The sequence below is a fragment of the Lathyrus oleraceus genome, chromosome 1, assembly GCF_024323335.1.
Source record: "Lathyrus oleraceus cultivar Zhongwan6 chromosome 1, CAAS_Psat_ZW6_1.0, whole genome shotgun sequence".
Taxonomy (NCBI): Eukaryota; Viridiplantae; Streptophyta; class Magnoliopsida; order Fabales; family Fabaceae; genus Lathyrus; species Lathyrus oleraceus.
Window position 1 is genome coordinate 42193725 of NC_066579.1, and position 18841 is coordinate 42212565.

Genomic DNA, 18841 nt, shown 5'->3' on the forward strand with positions numbered 1-18841 from the left:
TAAGTCTTTAACATTAATATCAGTTGATGAATGTGTTTTTATTGTTTTTAGGAAGTTTTTATTTTTTATTTCTTACTTAATGTCTTTCTGTAACTACGTTGCAATCAATATTAGAGACTTGCAATTACAATTATTCTAGTGGACTTAGATTATAATGAAAAAACAGCCGTTCCAAGGAATAACCATAAGAAAACATCTTTGAATAATTGAACCTGTTAACATTTTCTAGCGAAAAGTCTCCAATAGCAGGCGAATTGATTTTAACAACTACAATATTGTGTTTATTTGCAACACGTTAACTTATAAGTCACCATCAAAACTACAAATTTCTACGGAATTATGTACGCGGGATTTGGTGGGTAAGGTAAGGGAAGAATATGAGATAGTAATAGAGACAAGTTCCATCCATATTCATATTGAAATGAAAGTCTACTTCTAGACCATTTCCATGCAGTTTACCGGAACCCAAATATTGACCCAACCACTCTTTCACAATTTTATTAGTTAATGAAAAAAAAAAATACTCAGTCTTGCACTGAGAATAGTTCTTCTTATGAAACCTCTCTATATATAAGGAATCAAAACAGAAGGTATAATATCAAATTCAATTCAAGTGTTTCTGATAAACATAAAAACACAAACAAGCAGGGGCGACTTGAAAACACAGATTAAGAAGAACAAAAAGAATGTCTCAGTTAAGGAATATGTCAATTATTTTAGTAGTTTTTGCTTTTGTTGCAACAATATTGGAAAGAACAGAAGCAGCAGATCATACAGTTGGAGACTCAACAGGTTGGACAAGTAGTGCTGGCGCTAAGTTTTACTCTGACTGGGCGTCCAATAACACATTCAAACAAAACGATGTTCTAGGTGAGTTTTTATTTTATCTTTTAAAAATATTAATTTGATTGAATGAAATAGTGTCTTACCCTAATGCTGCTATTACAGTTTTCAATTTCTTTGCGGGTGCGCACACTGTTGCTGCAACCAACAAGGCAGACTTTGACAACTGCAATGTGAATCAAAATACAAATGACATAATAACAACATCACCAGCAAGAGTGACTCTTAACAGAACTGGTGATTTCTATTTCATATGTACCGTCTCATCCCATTGTCAATCTGGCGGTCAAAAGCTAACCATTAAAGTTCCAACATCTTCTTCATCTACTCCTCCTTCATCTACTCCTCCTTCACCTACTCCTCCTTCATCTGGAACCACTCCTACTCCACCTACCAGCGGAGGAACACCATCCCCTTCTTCTCCAACTCAGCCTGATGCAACTCCTCCATCACCGGGTTCGGCCACTGCTATCGTTGCTACTTTCCCTGCTCTCATTGCTATTGTTATAAACTTGTTGCTTTAGACACTTCAGTTTCTTGGGGAATGGTTATTTACACTGTTTCTATTTTTGGATTTGATGTTCTATACTTTAGTTTTTTATATACATGTATGTAGCTTGGTTTCATTGTTATTTTTTGTTTTTTTCCAAATCAATAAATCTGTTTCATTCCTAGACACTTAATTGGTTGAATGTGAATATAATAAAATTTTATAATGGTTTAAGCTTGATCAAAATTGATTAATACGCTTGTTTACTTATCTGCTAGATAATTGATTAATTTAATTTTGTTATAATTAATCATTAATTGAATTCTAATTGCATTATAATTTAGAAATATTATTCTTTTATTATATTAATCATTACTGAATTATATTTAAAAACCGAATCTTGATAAAATGTTTACAATAAACTATATTTAAAGTTGTTCACAGTTAAATTCAATAATAAAAATAATAAATATTTAAATTTTGAATTATTACTGAAAATTGAACCACACATAATAAAATGTTACAAAAATAAAATATTCTCTCTTTATAAATACCTTAATAAAGACGTATATTATTATTATTATTATTATTATTATTATTATTATTATTATTATTATTATTATTATTATTATTATTATTATTATTATTATTATAAAGATTTATACCATATTTTTAAAAATATAAGACATGAAATAATGACAATAAAAATATTCATTTATTATTATCACAATTACATTCATTTAACCGATTAAGAACTATAAACATAAAAAGACATGAAATAATGACAATAAAAATATTCATTTATTATTATCAGAATTACATTCATTTAGGCGTTTAAAAACTATAAACATATATAAACAACAATTTGTTAACTTTTAAATACCCCATCATAACAACTATTAGATTCATTATATATCCATATTGCCAGATAATCAACAATGGAAAATTCAATCTTAGATCTTAACACCAATCATGATGATTGGTTACTTCGAGTTAGAGTCTTTCGATTGTGAGACGTTTATAATCTGCTAAACGATGAACAACAAATATTCGTAGAAACCATTTTGTTAGATGAGAAGGTATTAACTCTTTATCCCAAATATTGCATTTGTTGTTAACAAAATATACTTTTATATTCTAAATATTTAACATTATTATTTTTTTCTTTATAAAATTATTAATTTCAATATTTTATTGCTATTTTTTTCCTTCAGAGAACTCTTTTGCAAACATACAAATCATTCAAAGGCTTAAAAATGACATGGTTTTTGCGAGTGACTGATGTAACAAATTTAAGACTCCAGATCCATAATTTCACACAATTATTTTGAATTTGTTAGTATAGAAACAATTTCATAAAGAGTTGGAGACAATAATATTCTCTCTCGTAGTTTTAAACACAAGTTACTCTACAATAATATAAAATATAATATATAACTACATTCATGTTTCTTTTCAGACATAGTTGGCGTGCTCCATGCTCTTGGACACGAAAAACACGTTTACGTACAAGGAAAACCTACAAAAATTCCCATACTTGAATTGATGGTACAAGAGTAAGACATTGTTATTTTTTGTTTTGTTTCGAAATCAATAAATCTGCTTCATTCCTAGACGCTTAATTAGTTGGATGTGAGAACTCTTCCAGTGTTGGCGCCAACTAGAAGGTGCAACACCTCAAGGGAGGGTCATAGAATTGTGTCAAAGTAAAAATGGCCCAAGCATCCACCTCGGTGTTCATGATAATCAACAAGTCATCATACTTAACACAAAAGTTGTTCCTTCTAATTTTTTTTCACGTATGAGATCAACCCCTTGATAAATCCTAGCTTTGGATTCCTGAACTTGAATGAATAAGTACTTTTTGGATTGCTACCTAAGTCTTCTGAATGCCTGCAATCAATAGAGTCTTTAGATTCCTTTAAAATGGGCACATGCTAAATGTGTTATAATCATGAAATTTTTATGTTTATGTATGTACAGTTGGGTATGTGATCATTGGAACATTATGATTAATTGTTTCATGGAGAAAATGTTCCAGGAATAGGAAATCCAACCACATGTAGACTCTAGGATTTAAAAAGGTTCCTAGAGTCATATACCCTATTCGAGAATATTATCATCAGAACGACAGATCGTAAGACGATAATATCTTAAAGATGATATATTCTACCTGAGGTATTCGTATTTATCTAACGAGTCCTAAGTCTTACAGGTCAACACTACATAACCATCGTCTCCACGGTTCTAAACATAATTCCTAGAGTCATGGATCCCATTTAAAGATATTATCGCCAGAACGACTAATCGTAAGACAATAATATCCTCAAAATGATATATTCTGAGTGAGGCTTTTGTATTAACCCGACGAGTCCTAAGTCTCGTAGGTCAACACTACACAACTATCAGTTCTAAAAGCCATAGGTTTGGGTTTCTACAAAGGTCCTAAGAATCATAGGTCGAGGTCGAAAATATCAACGTCAGAACGACTAATCGTAAGACAATAATACTTTCGAGGGATCTCATCTGAGTGAGATTCTCGCATCATCCTAACGAGTTTGATGTCTCACAGGTCAATACTACCCAACCACCATCCTAACTTAATTTTTTCTCATAGCTCAGGTATAGAGATTTTCCTCACACAAATGATAATAATCCAGAAAGTTCTAATGTCACCATATGATCAATGATGCAACAATTGGAAATACAGATGATTAAAGGCAGATATAGGTAAACCAAATAAGAAGCACACAAGCAAATAAAAGTAAACACTCCAACAAAAAACAAACTAACCTAGGGTGAACTCGCTTAGAAGAAAAATTTCCCCAGCTGTCACGATGCATAAAATACTCGAGCGTAATGAACACTCGAAATATAAACAAAACAGAGTCGCCATCTAACTTTATTTATTCCCAAAGAGGGAAAGGGGAAATATCGATAAAACTCATGAAAAACAAAAAGAAATGGTCGTCGCAACGGAATCGGGTTCGGGAGTCAGTTATGCAAGGGGAAGGTATTAACACCCATCACATTCATCGTAGTTAATGGTACCCATTTAGTTAGTTTTGTGCAAGAGTGTTAGCGTGATATCGTTTGTGATATTCTACTTATCGAGTGAGAAAAGAGAAAGAAAGAAAGAAAAGACTTAGGGTTTTTTAACATTAATGTGTTTGGCAAGATTTTTCAATCCTGCTCCTACGTATCTTTAGGTGGTATGAAGAACTCAATGCATACATAGTCCTTCTCAAAGAGAACTACTTGATGGATTACTTTTAAAGAGTGTGATACTTGGATCACATTTGAGCGATTAAACCTTTACTTGCTACTCGCTCTTGGAGGTTGAAGTCTTTGTTTATTTCGCATCAAAATGGATATTGCATACTCTTTTCTTAAAATGTTTTCGGGGTCGCACAAGGGCAGAAATCAAGTTTGATTGGTTTGAGTTGATTTTAAGTGGATATATCCATCCATGCAGGAAGCTCTACTGCAGTACTCAGATGCCCGAAAAGGAAGAGGCTAAAGCCTAATCACTCTATTTTCATCCAAAAGTTTGTTATAAAAATGTGTCAAAATTAGGTCAAAGTTCATTAATGGAAGACAATTATTCAGACAGGGAGCTCTACTGCAGTGTCTAAATAATCGGGAAAGAGAAGGTCGATACCCAAGGAATATTTTCCGTCTATAAGAGAAATGACCTAATTCTAGTAATTATTGTATTTTAATATGAAATTTGAATGTTTGAACATGGAACTCTACAACAATATCATAACATTCAAAACAGAGAAAGTCTAAACCTAATAAGTTCTTCCATTTTTATTATAAAAGCTTCTAAAAACAGGGGGACGACTTGATGATGGATCAAGTGTTTGAAGTTGACTTATGAAAATAATTTGGATGTGGCGGGGGATATACTCGACTTTGTATTCGATTTAAATTTGATTTGGGGAAAAAACTCGACGTTGGATCCCGTGTTTGTTGTTTTTGTTTTTTTTTCTTCTAAAATGATTGATTTTAATCATTTGTTAACAATTTATTACATATTTTCGGGAATGGGCGTACAGTTTATCGAATCGGGATACAACACAATAATTTAAACAATACAAGTTTTGAAAGACATTTGCAAAAATAAAAGAATCTCGTTGTAAGAAGGCCCTAGAGAAAGCCAAGGGACTCGAAGTAAAAATAAAAAATTAAATTAAAAGAAATTTAGCGACAAAAGAAGAAAAAAAACTAAACGAATTTAGCGCTATGTTAAGCAATCGTAAAGCGATTCATGTAGGAATCATCCTATCTGAGGTCGGTCAATAAAACTCTGCGTGTAAGCAATTTCTGAAGTTAAATTGAATTTTTACCTTCAAAATTGATATGCATCTGTGCAAAACCGACGGTAGATTAAATTGATTTTTTTTATTTGTGTTAATTTTTTAAAATAAGATAATTAATTAAATAAATAATAAAATGACAATAATAATAATTGTAATAATAGCAATAATGATAAAATAAATAATAATAATAAAAATATTTATCATTAATAACAATAATAATTCTAAATGAACAAAAATAATCAATAAAAACAACAATAATTAGTAATAAACACAATAATAATTAATAATATTACTCAAGAACAATAATGATTAATAATAATAATAATCAAGAACAAATAATAATAATAATAATAATAATAATAATAATAATAATAATAATAATAATAGTAAAAATAAACAATAATTTATGTTTTTTAGTAATAATTGTTTAGTAATAATAGTCAATAATAATAATAATTAAATTACAAAAAAAATTAAAAATAATAACAACAATAGTAATAATTATCAATAAAGATTAACAATAATAACTAGTTGAATAATAATGAACGATAAATCAAGGATAGTAAAAAAACAATCAAAATAAGAGTAATAACTAAAAAATAATAGTTATATAATAATAATAATAATAATAATAATAATAATAATAATAATAATTATTATAATAATAATAATAATAATAAAACATAAAAAATGAAAATCACAAGAAAGAAAGAAAGAAAAAAAGGGTATTTTGGTTCTGATTAAAAGAGAAAGTTTTTTCTTCCAAACAAATCTCCCCCCACTTAGACATTGACACATGGAATATTGGGGGGAGGAAAAAGTCAAAACAAAGTCATTCCCTCTTCTTCTTTGTTCAGAGTATAACAGCAACAAGACATAATTCTTTTTGAAAAAAAAAATCTTCTTCCTTGTCCAAACGCAGATCACAGGAAAAATTAACAACACTTACACAAAATATTATTAAGAAAGAAAACTCCCCCTCTCTCTCGCACAGTTTTCTCCCGCTACTCTCTTCTCTTTTTTCTTTATAACCAAATTTTTGTATCTTTTGGACAAAAACAAAAACTAGCTTTTAAAACACCATAATCAAAACAAATAGATCTTCTCCATTCCATTTTTAAAACAAAAGAATATCACACACAAAGAAAACAAACACACATGATTAAAAATAAATGGAAAAACGTAACAACCTTTGGCGACAGGGTTAATGGTGGTTCGTGGTGGTTTTGTCAATGGTGGATTAACGGTTTTTTTATAGCGTATTGCAGTGATGGGGGTTTGGTTGTTGTTTGTGCAGGGGGATGAAGATCGATACGTTACTCGGAGAGGAGGGAGGCGAAGGGTGTTCGATAGATGGAAAATGAAGGGTGGCTGTTGCATGAAGGTTCATGGTGTTAAAGGTGAATGAATATGGATGGCGATAAATGCGGGAAGGAAGAGGAAGAAGGGAAAAGTTTTTTGTGTGTTAAGGGGTGTCGGAAAGTGTTTTGCACGATGGACCTCGTGGCAGGAGTATGAAGTTATTTTGGTTTAGTGAGGGGGAGTATAAGTTGCAAGAAGTTATGAAGGTGATAAATAGAGGTTTACATGAAGGTTTTTAGTGAGTGTTTTGATGTTTATGAGAGAGAAGTGTATTTTTCAAGACATGTTTTAATGATTTGTTTTATTTTTGCTGCAAATAGAGAAAGGGAGATAAAGAAACACTATGATGAGAGAGAGAGAGAGACTTTTCTTTCTAAAAAAATGAGATATTTTATAAAGAGTTTATGATGAGATTGTGTGTGAGTTTCAAATTATACTCCTCTTTCAGATTAGAGAGAGAGAGAGAGAGATTTGGAAGCAAATTCCTGTTTTTTCTTCTAAAATCTCAAAAATGAAGCATCCTCATATCTAAGGGAGGGGTCGCGTGCCATCACCTCTTTGGTGATATCAGCCTATAAAAAAACACATAGCCACATCCTTTAGATTATATATTTTTTAGACAAAACCAAAACAATGCTTTTATAATGAGTTTGTTATTTGCAAAAAATTAATAACTTAATTTAACCAAAATCAAACCATGTTAAATAAACAAAATTAAATCGAAACTAAAAATGTAGAAAATTCTAATTAGTTGTTATAAATATTTTTTACAAAGAAACAAAAATGGACGGATAAAAAAAGAATAAAAGTCGAACGCAAAATTACCTGAAAAATTAAATTGAATGCACTAAAATAATCGACGCGGAATAAACTTCTCAAAAAGATACAGGTTTTGATCAAATTTTGAAAAAAAAAAGTGACTAGTAAAAAGGATCAGACCGATTAAAATACAAACAAAAAGTAGTCAAAAAAAATTAAACAAGCACACCACGTTAAACTACGAGGGACATAAATTAACCTTATTTTTGTGGAGTCTGTGGCCTTCTACCCAGTAACCGGTAGTTGTAAGTCCTATTTCCGTGGTCTTCTACCCTCATACCGGTAGTTGTAAACCCCATTTTATCCCCTTGCAGAGTTAACCTTATTTTTGTTCATCCTAACCGATGGAGGTTACTCTTCTGTGGTTTTCTATCCAGTATTCGGTAGATGTAATCCCCTCTTCGTCGGTTATCTTTATCCAATATTCGGTATTGATATTCCTTCACTTTCTAGTATATCTCCCAGTAAACGGCGATATATCTCCCGGATCATTGCCTTTGTCAATGTATCCCCAGCGAGGCATCTTTCATCCACCCTTTGGCTGGTAATGATCGTTTCTCCCTTTGATGGGTCATCATTTTATACCTAGTATTTAGTATCCTGATGTCCTTTCCTTTCGGTTGATTTATCCTTTATTAACCCAGTAATTGGTTGTGGATAATCTTCCATGGGAGTATGTTATCTACGTTCTGACGGTAATAGATAATATAACTCATGCGCTCTTCAGTTGGAGTCTTTTGTTCTTCCCCAGTCGAGTAAGATTCGTATCCCCTTTCTGCGGAGTCGAATGTCCATCCTGTAAATTGAGTTTGCTTTTTAGCCCTCCTTTTGGATGATGAGTGTCTTGGAAATATTCCCCAATTCACGCCTTGGTCGGTCACCTATTATATGCCCAGTAACCGGTATCACCGGTGTTCCTTCCCTTCTGCTCCCTATTATGACTTTTGTCCCTTGTGGAGTCAGATTTCCTGAGTCAAAATATACCTTTTTAGGTCTTTCCTCAGATGATTTTGGACGTTTGATATCTATCACCCTCATACCGGTCTTAGATATTCATTCTCCCCGAGCATATTGTTCTCTCACCCTTATACCGGTGTTTTGATCACATGTCTCCTTGAGCTTATTACCCAGTAGCCAGTAATACCTCATCCTGTTATTTCCTCATATGAGTCATGTTTGGACATTTCCCAGTGAAGTCCCTTAGTGGATGTTCCCCATCTGAGTCCGGATTTTTATCCGAAGTATCCTTTGTGGATAGTTTTTGCTGTATTAGCATATTCCCCAATACATGCATTTCTGAGTCAGCTCGAGTCTTTCCATTGATTTATTTTCATGGAATTCCTCTCGTGTCTCAGCAAATCTTTAGTCGTTACCTGCTCACGCATTTTATGCCCTTTCGTATCCCCATAAGAATCCCCAGAGTCTCTGTCCCATTGAGTGTATTACTCATATGGATGGTCAGTTTCTCCAGATTTCTTTTCTCTTTGTGGACACATATCTCCATAGATTATTACTTTTTGCATACACGCATTTGCATCATGAGGTCTCTTAGGGACCAAAATTCGTATCTTTGTTATTATTTAAGCCCATTCTACCTCGTCGAGACGAAGATTTTAACCTTCACCTCTCCGACTAGAATGACCTTAAATAGGGGCATCTATAAGACCCCAATTTTGACCCTAAGATCCCTCATGGCATCATAACATTGCATTTGCATCTTGCCTCAAGGATCATAAGCATATTGGCTCTTTACCTTTGGGTAGGATCCCTTGTGAGTTAGTTGGAGATTACCAAGCATGCTTGAATTGTATATTATTGCTTTTCTTATTTTTATTCACTAACCAAAAGCACAAAAATACGTCACTAACATCTTTGGTGTGTAGCTTGAGCAGTCACAAGGTCCAAAGCTTCTAGGAGATCCTATGTGCATTTATATGGCCAAGGAGAGATGAAAGAAAGCATGGCAATGGTTCCCAAAGCTCTCATACATCAAATATGCCTCCCAAGTGTCTCAATTCATCATTTTGATCAAAATCTAATCAAAGGGTTTGAGGTTTGTTTCCCAAGGAAACCCTAATTCATCTGTTCATCAACTGTGCCTTACTCATGAAGCAACCCCAACCCATGATCAAATGCAATGAAGAGAAGTTATTTCATTCATCCTTTCATGCATATTTGAACTTATTTGAGTATCCTCAATCATCAATTCACCAAGATATGAGGTTTGGACTTGAGAAGTTGATCAGTCAATTCATCTAACTATTTTGAAATACACTGAGACCTAACATTTTATGTGTTTGTCAAATGGAGATGACCCCAATAGAAAATATGTTCCTAAGAACCATATTAACAACTTTCATGTTCATAAAAAATTGATTTGAATCTTTGAGGGTCATCATCCATTCCAAAACATTATAGGTCATTTTGACTGAAACCCTAATTTTTGGTCAACTTCCCAAGAACATAACTCATTCATTTTTCATGATTTTTAGGTGGGATCAAATGAATTGGAAAGATTAAGATGTATAATTAAAATGTTATGTTGAGAAAAATTTCAAAATCCTAAAAGAAATACATGTGATAATGCAAAACATTATAGGTCACTTTGGACCAAATGCATTGAAATGTGAAAAAGTCAAACTTCAAGTACCCATAACTTCTTCATCTAAAATCCAAATGATGCAAAATTTAAGTCCAAATTGATTTTATTGAAAAGATATACAACTTTTATGTTGATCATTTTGTCATTTGGAGCTTTCATCATTGAGACAGAAGGGCTTGAACTTTGGCCAATTTTGAAGATCTCACATGTACATGTTTTGGACCCTACACTTCATGACCACTTTTCATCAATTTCCAAGGCTCAAATGAATTTTTCATCAACATAACAAATTATCCTTATTCAAAAAGCTTTCCAACCATTACTCATGAGGTGGTGTTTCAAGTTTGGAAGAGCCATTTTCGAAGACATGAACATTATGGTATAATTTTGGAAATCCATAGAATTTGCATTGCATGAGGTGTTTATGCACAATTTGCACGTCCAGTTTTCTTCTATCATTGCTCAGCTACCAAATCCAAGTGGAATTGGGCCCTCCATGCGCCTGTACAGGCCCATGCATGGAGGCCCTTTCCATTCATGCAAGGGAATGTTCATGCACTTCAGCCTTGCTTCTCCTATAAATACAATGCCAATGCTCTCCATTTTACCAACCTGAAGGCACCCTAAATGCTGTGCAATTAAACCCTCACCCTCACACCAAAGGAACTCACTAATTTTTCTCTCAATTTTCAGATCTAGAATTCAATTACCTCAATTGTTTTCTCAGATCTAAAGTTCCTTAGCCTTCTTCTCTTTGATCTAAAGAACAAACTGCAAGCACCCATAGCAAGGAATTGTGACTTCAAGCTCTGCAAATCAGAGGTTTACCTCACATTTTAATTTCTTCGAATCTACTCATATACTGGTTATTTCTTGTTGTTGTTGTTGTGTGATCTGAAGTCCTCTGCATAGAGGCAACATTCTTGAGCTTCGAATTTTCAAAACCCATTAAGTTCATTTGAACACCACAGATTTTCCATCTCTGATTTCTCTTAATGTAGAAACCTAGAGTGGATTTGGTTGGTACAGGGGTGATGTACATCACCCCGGCTTTCGATTGGTATCTGGATCGTAGCATTTAGTTAACATTTTTTCCTCTGCAAATTTTGAGCCTCGCCGGAGTTGGCCGGAGAAGACGGTGGCGCAGGTCACCGTCCCTTCTCCAGATTAGATCTGAGCCTTCCATTTCATTTTCCAGATTTAATCTCGCCTGTTCCATGTTATGACTTATAATAATGCTACATGTGATGCATTGACCAAGGAATATGGTAGGCGCGCGTGTGTGAGCCTCATGATTTGCCAGATCAATTAATGAGCTCAGATCAAACGCTCCAAGTTTTTTTCCAATTATTTTAATTTCTGATTTTAATTTCTTTTATTTCTTTTAATTCCATTTCTTTTTAAAAATTCATAACTCCATTATTGGTCCAAAAAATATGAGACCAATTGCATTTTTCTCCTTTTAATTTCTAGTTTCTAAAAATGATTTTTAATATTTTTTATTTTATCATTTGATATTTTTTAGGAATTTTCTCTTGTCTGCTTATTTTTAATTCATTTTAAATAGTTTTTGATATCCAAAAAATAAAAAATATTTTTCCAACCTATTTGAATGATGATAGATCTATGAAAAATATTCTCATCAATTTATTAATTTATTTGAGATTTTAATTCAATTAGATTATTTTTATGTATTTTTAATTGATTAAAAATAGTTTCTGACTTCTAAAAATACTTAAATTTTTTGTCAAATTTTGTTTGACCTTATTGAACTTGGGATAATTCAATTGGACTTGAACAACCACAATAATTAGTGTTTGACTAAAGGTTAAAGATGAAGCTTTTTGAAAGATTGTCACACACAACTTGTTTGCGTTCAAGAAATCAATTTTGAGGTACATTAGCTTTGATAAATGGTAAATAAAATAAAATAGATAAAAATAATAAAATTTGAGTAAGAAAATTAATGAAATATGAGAAAAAAATTTAATTAATTAATTTAAAAATGAAATAAATTGTTCATTGAAGAAAGAAAATTCAATTACATATGTGAATCTTAATGTTCCTTCTATTGTAAGTAACACACTAAACTACAAATCCTTCATGATGTTTCCTCGATCTTGAGCCAACCACCTTTTGAGAACCAAAGCACTTCAAGATTTTATTTGCAGCAATCTCCACGCGATCCTACGAAAATTCCCTTGCCCGAGCCGTTTGAACTAATGAAGGAGCTAGAAACTCCAATGTTTCATTCTCAACGACCTTTATGCAACCCAACCAAAATTCCCTTGGAGACTAACATATTCTTTTTCTTCACAAAAAATTTGTCTCTAGAATTCACAAACACAATCAAATTCTTCTATGTGTAAGCACACACAAAAAGTCCAAAATATCATAATCCCCTAATGTACCTTTCAGTTGTTTGAAAAAGGAATGTCCCAACAAGAGGGGTTGGATTGTAACCTTCTAAAATTTTAATAATGTTATAATAATATATAAAGTTTCTCATGAATTTCATGGAAAAGGAAAGTTAGAATGAGTTTTTAATATACTAAGTATGTGTGTGTTAGGAGGTGATTAATAGTATGAAGGTAAGATAAAGCAAGGATTAAAAATAAATCAAACTCAAGAACTTCTCCTGGTTCACCAACTTGGTTAGTCCAGTCCTCACACCTCGTGATATTTTCCCTTACTTGGTTCTTCTTACAATATGTGTTGGTCTATGTATTCTTAGCCTCACTAGACTTACACTTTTGAATGACAAAGCTTCTCATAAGCATACAGGAGTATTTTTTATATGTATATCTAGTGATGATATACTTTGATATTTAAGGTGTTTACAACAACTTTACATTCTAATTATGTGGGTGTAAGGATATGAAATAAATACTAACACACTAAATATGATGAGCTCTCTAGTGATATATTCATTTTGGAAAGATGTGTTTTACAGTAACTGGGATGCTTCCTTTTATAAAACGAAATGAAATCGTTGAAATATTTTTACCAAAACTGTCCTTGACAATTGTTAATATTTATGAAAAAGTCAAAGGAAGAGTGTGACTCCTCAGATGTCATGAGGATATACTTGGGAACTTGTTGCTGTATAATATCTGAAGATTGTTCCTATTGTATTTTATATCACATGGGGCTGGCAAGATTTTCTATTTGTCTTTTAGTGTTGTAGTGAGTTTTGTCCTCGGAAGGTCTTTTAAATCCCCAAGTTGGTTGTGCTCTTTTTTAGATGTAAATTATTATGAAAGAATTTTCTAAGCTTTGATGATTAATGAACTTACTTGTACGTTTGCGTTTTAATGTCCAATAGAGTTTTTAGGAATTTTTTCAAGAATCTAAAATAGTTTGTTAGTTTCAAAACAAAAATTGAGTATGTTTCAACACCAGCTATGACTGAAACTCTCACTTTTAAATTTGAGCAACCACAATAATGGATTTTTGGTTAAATGTTGAAGATGAAGCTTTCCGAATGATTCTCACACACAACTTGTTTGCGCTCAAAAAATTAACTCGATTAATAAGTATTTCTTCAAAGTTGATTTGAAAGAAAGTTTCTGTGATTACGAAACTTTTTTTTTTAGGTTTTTTAAGATTGTGAGCGAACGCAAAAAAATATTTTTAAAAGATGCATGTTTTTGTTTTCAAAATTGAATTAATCTAAAGCTCACACCAGAGAGAATTTTTTTTGATTTTTATTTGTGTTAGAGTTAAGGTACAAAATAGGTAGTAAAAAAATCAGCAAGATGATTCGAGTCAGGTCCCCAAAATAAAAAAGTTACTAAAATCGAAATGATAAAATCAAGATTTGACATTTCTGATTCAAGTTAGGTGGAAGTATGAATCAAGTCAAGATTGAATACATTTATGATTTGAGTTAAACATAACTATGACTCAAGTCAAGATGCCTATGATTCAAGTCATGAAAAACCTTGAATCAAATCAAGTCATTTAACGCCAAATTACTGATTTCCTATTTACTCATGACTTGAGTCAGATAAAATTGTGACTCGAATCAAGCTTATATAATATATTTTTTCAATTCTTCTAATTTGTGATTCATCTTATACATGGTTAACTTTTAATCAATTTCTTCAATTTAAAAAAAACATTGAATGAATTCAACCAAACTGAGAACTAAGGATAACTTTCAAGTACATTAGCTTCGATAAACGGTAAATAAAATATATATATATATATATATATATATATATATATATATATATATATATATATATATATATATATATATATATATATATATATATATATATATAAATAATAAAATTTGAGTAAGAAAATTAATGAAATATGAGAAAAAATTTGAATTAATTACTTTAAAAATGAATAAATTGTTCATTGAAGAAATAAATTTCAATTACTTTGTCCAAACAATAAAATTTACCTATAAAAATATTGAATCACTTGAACTAAACTACAAATTTAATAAATTTGTTGGAGCTGTCATTGGAGGTTTTATGTAGAACCGATAAAAAAGTCGGTTGCTTAATAAAATAAAATTTGCAACGAGATGTTTAAATAAATATTTACTAATTGAATTAAGAATCTAATATTACATGTTTGTACAAATATAATCACCAAAGACAAAGACAGTGTTTAGCAAACAAGATTTAACACAGACATAAGCTTAAACATTACAAAATTATGAACAATAGACCAAACAACGTATAATTCTAGAAAGTGATAAAGCCATAAAGTTATACAATGCTAGAATATGAAAATTGTACATAAATTAGAAGAGAATGATAGAGAGAATTGTACACCAGTATTTATAAAGATTGTGAGCAGCATCCTCGCTTGCACTTAGTCTAGTATCCAATGGTGAACCATTAAAAATTTATTGGTCTTCCACTAATTTGAAATAATTACAAGTGTCTTTTAACACACCATATAATCATTAATAAACTGAAAACTTAAAGTCAACTACTAACAAATACATATTTGAATCTTAACGTTCCTTCTATTGTAATTAACATACTAAACTACAAATCCTTCAAGATGTTTCCTCAATCTTGAGCGAACCACCTTTTGAGAACCAAAACACTTAAAGAATTTATCTGCAGCGATTTCCATGCAATCCTATGAAAATTCCCTTGTCCGAGACTTTGAACTAATGAAGGAGCTAGAAACTCCAAAGTTTCATTCTCAACGACCTTCATGCAACCCAACCAAAATTCCCTTGGACCCTAACATATTATTTTTCTTCACAAGAAGTTTGTCTCTAGAATTCACAAACACAATCATATTTTTCTATGTGTAAGCACACAAAAAAAAAGTAAAAAATATCGGAATCCTCTAATGTACCTTCCAGTTGTTGGAAAAAGGAATGTCCCAACAAGAGGGGTTGGATTGTAACCTACTAAAATTTTAACAATGTTGTAATAATAGATTATGTTTCTCATGAGTTTAATGGAAAAGGAAAGTTAGAATGAGTTTTTAATATATTAAGTATGTGTGTGTTCGAAGGTGATTAATAGTATGAAGATAAGAAAAAGCAAGGATTAAAAATAAATCAAACTCAAGAACTTCTCCTGGTTCACCAACTTGGTTAGTCCAGTCCTCACACCTCGTGATATTTTCCCTTACTTGGTTCGTCTTACAATATGTGTTCGTATCTGTGTTCTTAGCCTCACTAGACTTACACTTTTGAATGACAAAGCTTCTCATAAGCTTACATGAGTATTTTTTATATGTATATCTAGTGATGATATACTTTGATATTTAAGGTGTTTACAACGACTTTACACTCTAACTATGTGGGAGTAAGGATATTAAATAAATACTAACACACTAAATATGATGAGCTCTCTAGTGATATATTCATTTTGGAAAGATGTGTTTTTAAGTGAGTGGGATACTTCCTTTTATAGAGAGAAATGAAATTGTTGGAATATTTTTACCAAAATTGTCCTTGAATTTTTTAAATATTTATCTGAAAGCCAAAGGAGGAGTGTGACTCCTCAGATGTCATGAAGATATATTTGAGAACTTGTTGCTTTATAATATTTGAAGATTGATCCAATTGTATTTTATATCACATGGGGCTGGCCAGATTTTCAATGTCTTTTAGTGTTGTAGTGAGTTTTATCCTTGGAAGGTTTTTTAAATCCCCAGGTTGGTTGTGCTATTTTTTAGATGTAAATTATTATGAAAGAATTTTATAAGCTTTGATAATTGATGGACTTACTTGTACGTTTGCATTTTAATGTCCAATAGCGTTTTTTGGAATTTTTTCAAGAATCTAAAATAGTTTGTTAGTTTCAAAACAAAAATTGAGTATGTTTCAACACCAGCTATGACTGAAACTCTCACTTTTAATTTTGAGCAACCACAATAATGGATTTTTGGTTAAATGTTGAAGATGAAGCTTTCCGAATGATTCTCACACACAACTTGTTTACGCTCAAAAAATTAACTCGATTAATAAGTATTTCTTCAAAGTTGATTTGAAAGAAAGTTTTTGTGATTACGAGACTTTTTTTTTTAGGTTTTTTAAGATTGTGAGCGAACGCAAAAAAATATTTTTAAAAGATGCATGTTTTTTTTTTCAAAATTGAATTAATCTGAAGCTCACACCAGAGAGAATTTTTTTTTATTTTTATTTGTGTTAGAGTTAAGGTACAAAATAGGTAGTAAAAAAATCAGCAAGATGATTCGAGTCAGGTCCCCAAAATAAAAAAGTGACTAAAATCGAGATGATAAAATCAAGATTTGACATTTCTGATTCAAGTTAGGTGGAAGTATGAATCCAGTCAAGATTGAATACATTTATGATTTGAGTTAAACATAACTATGACTCAAGTCAAGATGCCTATGATTCAAGTCATGAAAAACCTAGAATCAAATCAAGTCATTTAACGCCAAATTACTGATTTCCTATTTACTCATGACTTGAGTCAGACAAAATTGTGACTCGAATCAAGCTTATATAATATATTGTTTCAATTCTTCTACTTTGTGATTCATCTTATACATGGTTGACTTTTAATCAATTTCTTCAATTTAAAAAAAACATTGAATGAATTCAACCAAACTGAGAACTAAGGATAACTTTCAAGTACATTAGCTTCGATAAACGGTAAATAAAATTATATATATATATATATATATATATATATATATATATATATATAAATAATAAAATTTGAGTAAGAAAATTAATGAAAATGAGAAAAAATTTGAATTAATTACTTTAAAAATGAATAAATTGTTCATTGAAGAAAGAAATTTCAATTACTTTGTCCAAACAATAAAATTTACCTATAAAAATAGTGAATCACTTGAACTAAACTACAAATTTAATAAATTTGTTGGAGCTGTCATTGGAGGTTTTATGTAGAACCGATAAAAAAGTCAGGTGCTTAATAAAATAAAATTTGCAACGAGATATTTAAATAAATATTTACTAATTGAATTAAGAATCTAATATTACATGTTTGTACAAATATAATCGCCAAAGACAAAGACAGTGTTTAGCAAACAAGATTTAACAGAGACATAAGCTTAAACATTACGAAATTATGAACAATAGACCAAACTACGTATAATTCTAGAAAGTGATAAAGCCATAAAGTTATACAATGCTAGAATATGAAAATTGTACATAAATTAGAAGAGAATGATAGAGAGAATTGTACACCAGTATTTATAAAGATTATGAGCAGCATCCTCGCTTGCACTTAGTCTAGTCTCCAATGGTGAACCATTAAAAATTTATTGGTCTTCCACTAATTTGAAATAATTACAAGTGTCTTTTAACACACCATATAATCATTAATAAACTGAAAACTTAAAGTCAACTACTAACAAACACATATTTGAATCTTAACGTTCCTTCTATTGTAATTAACATACTAAACTACAAATCCTTCAAGATGTTTCCTCAATCTTGAGCCAACCACCTTTTGAGAACGAAAGCACTTAAAGATTTTATCTGCAGCGATTTCCATGCAATCCTATGAAAATTCCCTTGTTCGAGCCTATGAACTAATGAAGGAGCTAGAAACTCCAAAGTTTCATTCTCAACGACCTTCATGCAACCCAACCAAAATTCCCTTGGACCCTAACATATTATTTTTCTTCACAAGAAGTTTGTCTCTAGAATTCACAAACACAATCATATTTTTCTATGTGTAAGCACACAAAAAAAAAAGTCAAAAATATCGGAATCCTCTAATGTACCTTCCAGTTGTTGGAAAAAGGAATGTCCCAACAAGAGAGGTTGGATTGTAACCTTCTAAAATTTTAACAGTATTGTAATAATAGATAATGTTTCTCATGAGTTTAATGGAAAAGGAAAGTTTGAATGAGTTTTTAATATATTAAGTATGTGTGTGTTAGAAGGTGATTAATAGTACGAAGATACGA

General features: G+C 31.2%; 1 protein-coding gene across 3 annotated transcripts in view; it reads left to right on the forward strand.

Annotated features, from left to right (window-relative positions):
- Positions 1-468: 468 nt before the first annotated feature.
- The window catches only part of LOC127094021 (cucumber peeling cupredoxin), a 147704-nt gene continuing 129331 nt past the window's right edge, over positions 469-18841 (forward strand). The window contains exons 1-2 of one of the 3 annotated variants that reach the window (XM_051033140.1): positions 469-870; positions 949-1212. In XM_051033140.1, the coding sequence (XP_050889097.1) occupies positions 687-870; positions 949-1212 (448 nt within the window). In that variant the 5' untranslated portion in view covers positions 469-686. The remainder of the gene's footprint in view (positions 871-948; positions 1213-18841) is intronic. The other 2 variants (XM_051033366.1, XM_051032915.1) reach the window with 2 other exon arrangements.